General features: G+C 35.5%; 1 protein-coding gene across 1 annotated transcript; it reads left to right on the top strand.

The window, feature by feature from the left end:
* The first annotated feature begins 1,304 nt into the window (after positions 1-1,304).
* Positions 1,305-5,593, top strand: LOC144419866 (uncharacterized). Its single transcript, XM_078109979.1, has 4 exons — positions 1,305-1,813; positions 2,004-2,089; positions 2,520-2,613; positions 3,127-5,593. Exons 1-4 carry the CDS (start codon positions 1,420-1,422, stop codon positions 3,144-3,146), a joined length of 594 nt encoding a protein of 197 aa, XP_077966105.1. The 5' UTR covers positions 1,305-1,419; the 3' UTR covers positions 3,147-5,593.
* The last annotated feature ends 4,883 nt before the right edge of the window (positions 5,594-10,476 follow it).

Here is a 10,476-nt window from a genome sequence, read left to right as displayed (position 1 = left end):
TTATGTCCAAGTACTAGGGCTGGGAATGGTTAACCGATTTCATATGGTTAACGGTTATGATTTATTTTAACCGTTAACTGACATCTCAGGTACAAATCATCTTTATACCGTACAATTTCGTCAAATATGATTACGTCATCGCAAATTTATCTCTTGCAGCGTTTAATTCAAAAAAAATATTACTAACTGTGTGGGTAAGGAATCAATAAATGTGAAAAATATTGGAAGCACCAAGGTTGCTGATAATGAAAATTGACAATGATAAATTCAGAATCAGTTTTCGGTCGACTTCGAGATATATTGTTCACGATTTCATTGCAAAATCAGATATTCAATACCATACAACAAGTGTGCAGTTGATGCCGTCTTCCTTTATGATATATATCTCGAAGTAGAATTTGCACATCGAACACTGATAATTTGTCACATAGATGACATTTAACATTAGAATTGGGTTTTCTAAAATATTTTTACATGCCCGAACCACGCTAACTATCTTTTGCAGCAGAGGAATCATGAAACTATCTCGATTCGTGAATAATTTTGAGCGATACCGGGATAAGAACACGCGAAATTGCTTTATAACCATTGTGACGTAATAAGCTGAAATTATAATTATTACGTCAAACGTCACGTGGCGGTTAACCGGTTAATTTTACCCGGTTCACGATCAAAGTGTTTTCCCTAAAATTCCCAGCCCTACCAAGTACCCATTCCCTGCTCAAGCTACTTTTTGCATTTTATTTCAGTAATTAGCAATCTTCTCATTTTTAGCTAATAACCCCTTTTCCCTAATGGGCTTTATACATCTGAAACAAATTACTGGTTAACTCGTCCCATAACTGACATTGACTGGTAATCGAACAAGGGCCGTGGTTTGCCATACAATTGAAACGTCTTTTCTACTTTCCTTTCACCGGGATAAATATGGACATCCTAATGACATCGGAAGGGTTCTTTAGATAACTTTGGAACAAATGGTCAAAATTTATTTTATGTCGCATTATAAAACAAATCTATTTTTTAGTGGTAAACGTTGAAGTCGCTGGCGGCTCCATGAGACTGAACGAATGCAAAGTCACATTTCCTAGTGGAACTTTCAACAAACAAACAAAGGTCTGGATGTCAGTTGGAATTGACAATTCACTATGTCCAGAAGAATACATTGGTATCACACCAGTTTTCGATATCAGTGCAGATTCCAAATTTCTCAAAGATGCGATCGTGCAAATCCAATCATGGTGCGTCGGTCTAGAGAAAGACAAAATTGACATATTACATTTCTCAAGTAAAACTGATTGGAATATCATTAATCCTGATCGAATCACAGAGGATAACAGCATAGAATTTTGATGCAGAGAGTTCAGCCCAGTTATAGCCTTCATCAAGTGGTTGCTATTTGGAACAGTGGAGCTTCTTATGGAACATCGTCTTTATATTTTAAACAAAAACCAATTTCATTTTGCATTTTTCACATGTGGTGAGACTGTTCAGAACACTGTCAGACATTATTATGAAGACCTGGGTGCACAACTTGCTCCTTTTCATCTCCCTCAGATTCAGTTAAAAATTAGAGACAGAGTTCACATGAAACTCCAAATTGACCGTGGACCAGAAAATTTGCATTTCGATTTTCCTGATGGCCATACTTTTCTGGTAGATAAAAAATTCTTGAGAAAGCAAAGAAATGAATACACGGTTCATCTTTTCCCTGTCCTCGATGAATATCCCCATCGTAACATCAGATACGAGATGGATAAAGATGGTGATGAACCGGAAATTTGCAATCGGAATTTTGTTTTCCCAGTAGAAGGTGGGTAGATCAAGGCTCTTGCTCTCGCCTCACACAGTATAATATACTAATATGAAAGATGGCACACATGAGTTTTCTCTGAAGACATCATTCAGGACAAAAATGAAATAGTGACATTAAAGAAACGACATTAAAAAAATAAATTTTGTGTGAATTATCAATCCAATACTTTTTATTTTTATATTCATAGAACGCAGAGGACCTCCACCTGTCAACTTTGCTGGAGCGAATATCGGAAATGTGAATCTACCGGGAAATCATAACAATCAGCAAATGGTGAGATTTGATTATTATTATTTTTTTAATTGTATTTTCAACCTCCTCACACAAGATGTAATAAGTAGGTTGGGCAGGTCAACCTGACAAAAACTCAATGTCAATTTATAATTAGATTCTCTTGGCATCTCCCTAAATAGCGCCTTGTTTGGGGGAAATATGTGGCTTATCATATAAGTAGCAGAAATCAAACCTCTTGTCAATTTATACTTGGTGACTTTGAGAATGTTTAACATGGATTGAAATGTTAATAGACACTCATATTTCATGCTGACAGCAAACCCGCATAGGAACCATGGGATATCGAGACCACTATTTCCTATGGAGTATTCTGACCTTGAAGTTAATTGATATTATTCTGCACTTTATAATTCTGTCAATAATAAGCAGTTTATGTGACCGGTAGTTAAAAGGAAATATTTGTTTTAAGGGTCAAAACGAACAAAGACAACCTGGTGCAGTTGGTGGAAACCAAGCAAGAGAACCACAAATGAATGAACCACTACAACATGAAAGCGATAACGGTAGGTGAAATGCCACCGCAATAAGCATTTTTTCAGCCTTCCCAAATTAGTATTTTGTCAAATCATACTAAACCAAAAGTCTCTGATGTGCTGGAATAAGTATTGAAGTCATTTTAGATGAAACAATGACACATTTTGTCTGCATGATTTATATTTTCTGAAATTTTTTTTTGATTTGTGTACTGTACTGTGAGAAGTGTACTTCCCAGGTTATTCTTTGGGGGGCTTCTGGGGAGTTAGAATGAATAGGAACTTGTGAAACGCCCAGTGTGCCAAGGCGACGTTATATATTTGTGGACGATCAATGACCCCTAAAATTGTAATATGTTTGCAGGAAATTAGCCAGGTTTTCCCTCAATTTCATTTGTGATAAACAATATTTGTGATAGTTGCCTTTCTAATGCCTTATACAAACAACACATAGAAAATTGATGTAATATTTCTCTACTGAGCACCATTTTTGCAATCAAATTATTAAGTTTTCAACTCCAGCTGAATAATAATTTTTTTTAGATTCCGATGATCTTTGCTGAAAAAAATGAGAAGTTTCCTAGACTGAACACATTCGAACGACATTGCTAAGGGACAAAGATCGCTTGGGCATGTCGCATAACGTTAAACTAAAAAGTCATATTCGACTTTCAATTACTCCAACAACCTTGGACTGAATGCCTAATGATCCCGCACCGCAGTTCATACCTCTTATCCTGCATCATATTATGGACATGCTCATGTAGTGAAGGGATTAAATATTGAAAAAATTAACTCTAACTTAATTTGGGCAAAAATTTTATAAATTTTTTTCATGTGAAATGTTGAGAGTAGCAAATCAGTTCATCATTGTAGGTTCATGGGCTTGTATTGCGGTGACGTAGAAACTGACTCTTTGTGATATGTACCACCCTGTAAGAGTGAAGATATCAGAAATTCCCTCGGTTACAATGAGTCCTCACAGGATTTGACCCATCAACCCACAGCGACAATCTTCGTGGAATGAGTGTTTGGGGCAGCCACTACAATTTGTTAATAGAATGTCCTGCCTAATAATTTAAGAGCATTTTATAAAATTCTGCACCCAATTCTGATTTGCACGTTTTTTCATTGTTTCATACAAGTTCTTGTCATCTGATAAATTTGAAAATTAGACTGAGTGCTGCATGCTTTAGCTTTTTATGTACTATTTTTAGGGAGCCACAACAAACTCACTTTAAGCTTTCACAAAATGTTATGTCTATTGTTTTTATATCGACTAGATTTAGAATTTTTTATGAAATTGTAATTTTTATGGCATGTCAAGTTTCATTATTTACAGCACATACTGCAACCACTGTACATAATCTTGCTGTATTTGTATCGCCCTTAATCCTTCTTGCTGTATATAATTTTCTTTGCAACTTGTGTATTTACTTGAATTTAGAAAAAAAAACTTAAAAATATATATAAAAAAAAAATTTCTGAGTTTCATCAAATTTTACTCACTGTATTAGTGATCACTGAAGAGACAAAATCTCCCGAGACTATAAAGGATTATAGTGTAGAACTGGGGTGTGCAACAGGCGGCCCGCGGGCTACATTCCGACCCGCCAAGCCATTAAGCGTGACCCTTGTCAACACTCAAATTTTTTCCTATGAAAGCATAAAGTCCTAATCCAACAGCGTATGTTTAAAAAAATGCTTATACAGGTAAAAATACATGAATTATTTTGTTATTGTCGCTGTGTTATATCTTTCGTCGTTTTGCATGGTCCCTTTATCACTGTTATTTCAATTTCTTCATTCAGGGGTAGTCGAAGTAGAATCTCATAGAATATTAGATTTTATTGTAAAAAATAACCTCTTTTATTGAGTTACATTGTTATCATACAATATTCATTAGGTTGCTGATATTCACCAATGTCAAATTTTAAACATATACAGATACTCATTCACAAAATAATAGGAAAAACACATGTAGGAATTTTTGGCATTCATTTATATTCCCTCTTGTTTCATGAAACGCAATGTGCTAATTGTGGTGACAGTCTTTGGCTATTCTTGTTTTCGGCTGTTTATTATTTAAAAGCTTAGATTAGTGTTTGGCTACTTTTTCATTTCTGTTCCCCATTGATTGGGACATTTGGGTATGACATTGTAAATAAAACACATGTTTAGGATTTCCCGATTCGTCTCATTATTTGCCCGATGAATATTATAGCTAATGCATAATTTTGATTGCTCGGTTATTCACTAGTAATCTAACTTTTTATAAAATGACTAAATAATAAATTTGTGTTTGAGAGATAATACCATCATATATTAAGAAGTATCACTCAATGTTTTGAACTTCTCATCGACTATGATTAACTGTAATTGGGATGACAAGTACAGTTTACGGTTTTTATTTTGAACTGCAATTTTATTGACTTTTTAATTTTGGTGTTTGTTTCCAGCGTTTGTAATAAGCCAACTTCATTAAACATGGAAGATTTAATTTGAATTTCATTGTTTTGTTATGTTTCATGCAACTCTAATGTTTTTATCCCGTGATGTTCTCAATCGTAGCTAAATTTGGTTAATTGTAGAAATAAATGTGCTCCCGAGGTATGTGAACAAAGATGGCAGACACCGGAACGTAGTATGTGCACCAGGCTAAAGTTGGGTCATAATTTTATTTTAATTTTAGATCTATTACGAGTTCGGGGATTAGCCAAGTGACTCCTGTAGTATTAAAATTGGCTAACTATAATACTATATTCAGTATGCTATTGCAGCTTGGGGGATCTTGCCCAGTCTTTCACGATCCATCCTCAAATGCTAGATTCAATGTTTTCCGTTCTTGGTATTTTTATGGGTGCTCCTGAAGTATGTGTACCAAGATGGCGCACAACCTGAACATAGTATGTGTAACTGGTTACGGTTCAGGTTGTACGTCATCTTAGTACACATACTTCCGGAGCCTTTTTATGTGTGTTCAATGTTTGACATTGATTTTTGTATCAATTTTCCTCTACTGATACATAAATCAATTTGGATATTTGGTGTGCCACGGAGTTTTTTGAAATTTCAGAAAAATAAACTATTCCTATTACACAAAGGCATGAATGCAAAGGATAAGCTTGAGTACGCACTAACCATTATTAGATTGATAATATTATTGCATTTGTTTTGTTGTATTAAGGGTGATTGCCACGTTATACTTACATTGTCATAATATATTTGTAAACAAGACGTGCACATTCCGCTCAGTCAGAATGAGTTTTGGCTGTCTGGTTGCAAATTCTTTTCAATCATCGGTGCGAAAGCAACCAAAATAACCTAGTCATTTGCCTTGGCTCTGTGAGCATATATTTTCTGCTCTTACAATGGAAGAAGCATATGCGCTTGTGCATCATCGTATTAATCGAACTATTTCTTTATTTTTCTGCAATTGGGATATGCTGAAATGAAGTTAGATCTGACTGGAATCAAAAGCATAAAAAGAGAGCGTCGGAATCTCAATTGTTTCTCAAAACAGGCACACACATCACATTACCATTTGCAGAATAATTTTATTTGAAGCTAACTTCAATTTATCACAGGTATGCCGCGAATTTTTTGTATTTTCTGAGTACGCCGCGAGCAAAAAAAGTTTGAAAACCACTGCGCTAGACAAAAACATATATCTTCCAAATTGGGCTTAATGTTAGTTGGACTGTAATACTATACATAAATATACATACTACTTAGTTTGGTTCGGATAAAGCAGTGGTTCCCAACCGCCGCCGCGAAATGATTTCGGTGTGAAAATATTTCATTTTTGAATTTATTCCAATATCCAATAACTCTGGGCTTATGCTAACAAACAGAAACGGCAAGTGTGTGGATGCCTATTTGAGTATTCTTTTAATTATAAGTTTTGCATAAAACGTGCCAACACCGTTTCGTAAAATTGAAAATGTCAAACATGGTAACAACGTTTATAAAAATGCATACAAAATATTCACGATTTGGGATGGGTGTGCTGCGAAAATTTAACGTGCACAATAGTGTGCCGCGATATAAAAAAAAGTTGGGAACCACTATTCTTAATCTGATTAAGAACTAGACTATTCTTAATCTGATTAAGAATAGTATCATATATTTTATTTTGTTCCAAGTCATTTACATTTACTCATAGAGCAAGGCCCCAGATAAGCATATACTTGAACTTAGTGGAAGCTTGTGGAGTATATTAACCCCCCATATATCTACCTAATATTAAACGTCTAATGATGGATGAAGAATCCAATTTTCACTTACAAGTAGTTAAATATAGATACTAGCTCAATACTTTGAGATTAGAGATGAAAAACAACTCAAAACTTACATACTGAGTTCATATTTTGAACGGGGATAACGATAAAATCCACGCGATAGATACAAAGTAATGTCTAAGAGATATTTTATACGCTGTAAATTGCAAGAAATAAAACAAATTCCCGTTATGTTCGGTCACTATCGAAACTGAGGATGAAAACAATTAATTAGGTCACAATTTGCTTTTGGATTTATTGCCAAGAACACACAACCTATCTCGACTAAATTGAAATTTACGATAATAATCGTAAATAAATTTCCATCAAAAACATCCTCGACGTCTTATACATAAAGCACTTCAAGTCGGCGCTTCTTGAAATCCTTTCATGTCGGCTGTACGTCAGTCAAAGAAATATTTTTGGGTAAAAAATTTTCTTAAGTTGGATTTTTCTTATCTAGAGCATTTCGTAGGTAGAGTTTCTACTGTATCGCATCCCCGTTCAGTAATGATAATATTGCTCGCTTAATTAAAATTGGGACCGTAATTTACAAACAGTGAAATGAATGTTACACAGCAGATTTACCAACATCGCGTTTACAAAAAATTTCTGAAAAGTTTTTTAAAAAAAAACGGCGCACGGCGATCGTTTCGGCGACCGACATCCCAATTAATGTTTATAAAAATGACAATACTCATTAAAACTGTTCGTTAAATATATTCGAATAATTCGATTTAAAAAATGGGCCGACCACTAATCACGGCGCACGTAAATATTCATTGAATAGAAATAAAAAATCGACTTGATTAACAATAAATTCCGAGTAATAGTTTCACATTTCATGCATTTGATCGGCGCTACACGCGAGGTTGTTTTTTGTACATATAAACTATTATACCACTACTGACATCAGCGAGTTATAGTTTTCTCTAAAATTATTTTTTTACGCCAGGCAAAGAGAGCCAGGCGGTCCACACGTAACTGAAGAATTTCATTATGAACGACGCATACTTTTCAATTTATTAAACGCCTTACGTCCTCGTGAATTGCACTTTTGGTGCAATGTTTCAATTTCACCGTAACCCCCCTGTTGGAAAAATCCTGGCTGCGCCCCTGTTTTGAATATAATATCGGTATACAGAAGAAATCCAGTGTGCGGAATGACACTTGCCGAATATTTTATCGCGATTGAAACTATGATTCGACCGATAAAGTAGAGGTTATTTCAAATCATATTTTTTCTGTATCTTTTGTATTTTTTAATGAAATACCTCTTGCATCGCAGTGAAACTATGCCAAGATGGTGAGTTTTGCAGCTACAGCTACCGGAATAAAAATTTCAAATATGTAAGAAAAATTCTTGCTTTGACTTTAACTTTCATTGGGTCACTATATTGCCAATTTAGTACCTACACCGAAGTCATAAGATTTTAACATGAATGTTTATCCGAGATATCAGGGAGATGCTTTGCGTGAAAAAAGCAAGAAAAATCATAGCATAGCTCACGGGCCAAATACAATCTAAAAACAGTTGGATCAGGGGCCCGCTCGTCGCCTAAATTCCGCAAAATAAGTGCGTTAATACGATAATGGAGAATATACTTTGATCTGCGGCAACCTACCGTACGTAAGTTGGAACGAATCAAGGCGAATTTATTTAGACGATGAGACACACTAGGGATCGGATTTCAATAACGGCTCAACTTTTATGTGATGTCGTAATAGGAACATCAAGTTTATGTATTGCGTATCATCAAATGTACATTGCAATTACATTTCTAAATTGCATAAATTACGAAATATGGGTTGAAGCCCCTAGGACCCAGGCTTCGGAGAGTTTATTGCGAATAAGATACGATTGGCAAGTTTTTAACTCCATTATTTTTTTTTAGCCCTAACACATTTAATACTCGAATATTACAGGCATTTTAAACAAAACATGCACAAAAAATGATTTTGAACATTTTTTTTGAACAAATCCCTGGATCAGTTAACGTATGTTTATTATTTTCTATAGTTTATTCTCCGATAGATTACTCAGGTTTAGTAGTGTTTTGTGCGACGCGATGGTCTGGTGGTTTAAAGTGTTTGACTCAATTAACTGTGTTGGAGTCGCAGAATACACATTGTGTAGATTCACACAATTACGCATCACGGGTTCAAATCCTATGTGGAACCCCCCTGCTCGTAGCTTGCGTCGCCCTGCACGGCCGCTATCCGTTTGCGGGGACGTGGTAACTGATCGAAAAGTGGATTTAAACATTGAACCGCAGACATGATTCCGGGTATATTATGAGTGCGAAAGCTGATTTTTCACTGTGTCCCATGTGGCCCACCTCCCTCTACTTATCAGTACGCTGATGTAACAAAAATCAGTTGTTTATTTTCCCACTATACATAGAAGGCACTTTGTGGATTAATTATGCAAAAAGAAGTAAAAATGGCATTTCTGGGCCAAGGGAGGCGCGTGAACTAATGAAAAGCGATACCCGTGATTGAGCCTGACAGTCAAGTCCTACACTATTCAGCTAGTTTTAGGTTTGATATAAATGTGGAACCTAACCAAACAGCGAATAAATATTTTACCAATAATAATGAATATTTTGTAACAGAAGTCGTTCTCGTTTTCAGTGTTTTTTAATACTTTAAACTTTTTTTTAACAGCTTTACTTCTCACTGTATTTCTTCAGCCAATGGCTTTTGGCATTTTAGCTGTCGCCTGTAGCTCTGCTCAGGGATAATTCTTTTCATATTTAAAGTGACTATTCTATTTAATTCAAGAGTCTTGCTAGACACTTACACAAATATATTTCTGTAACGCTTTGTCTGAACGAAGTCAGACTTCTTCAGACAAGCATTTTACACTTGTGACAAGAATCGCAATCGCATGCACATAATGGTATCAAATGCCGAGAAGCATTGCTTCCCTGTTGTTCTGGCATTGTCCCAATCCTAGTTATTTCTTTCTATCGGAAACAGACCCAACATTTGATACCATTATTTATGTGCATGCCATTGCGTATCTTGTCATAGCTGTAAAATGCTTGTCTGAAGAAGTCTGACCTCGGTCAGACAAAGCATTGCAAAAATATATTTGTGTGTGTAGCAAAACTCTTGAATTAAAGAGAATAGTCATTTTGACTTTTGCTACAGCACCCTTGTGTTATACGCATACGGATCCAGCTGTACAAAGGCATAGATAGAGCAAGAAAAAGTAGTTAGTTTCACGTGACCCCAACTGTTAGTTATTTAAAATGTGGACCGGCCCTTACAAAAACAAGTGCCTGCATGTATATGGCTTTGTTAGGGCGGGGATTTTAAAAAACGCCGAGAAATGCACGACACTGACGCTGGAATGTCACTCAATATCGCGCTATTTGGAATGTTATTCACACATTAAATGGACGATGTATCCCAAACATATAAATTTCTAGGAAGTATTTTTATAGGTACTGAAATACACTATTTGTATTAGCAAGCCTGACATAATCTTGGTCGATGAGATTTGGCCCCTTTAATGTTAGTCACACACCACTATGCAGGGGGGTTTGACAGTTACAAGTTTATTATATATTTCAGTCTTTTACCAGACCATTTCTCTACATTATGG

The sequence above is a fragment of the Styela clava genome, chromosome 2, assembly GCF_964204865.1.
Source record: "Styela clava chromosome 2, kaStyClav1.hap1.2, whole genome shotgun sequence".
In the NCBI taxonomy this organism is placed as follows: domain Eukaryota; kingdom Metazoa; phylum Chordata; class Ascidiacea; order Stolidobranchia; family Styelidae; genus Styela; species Styela clava.
Note: the sequence above shows the minus strand (reverse complement) of the source record. Positions and strands in the feature narration are given on the sequence as shown.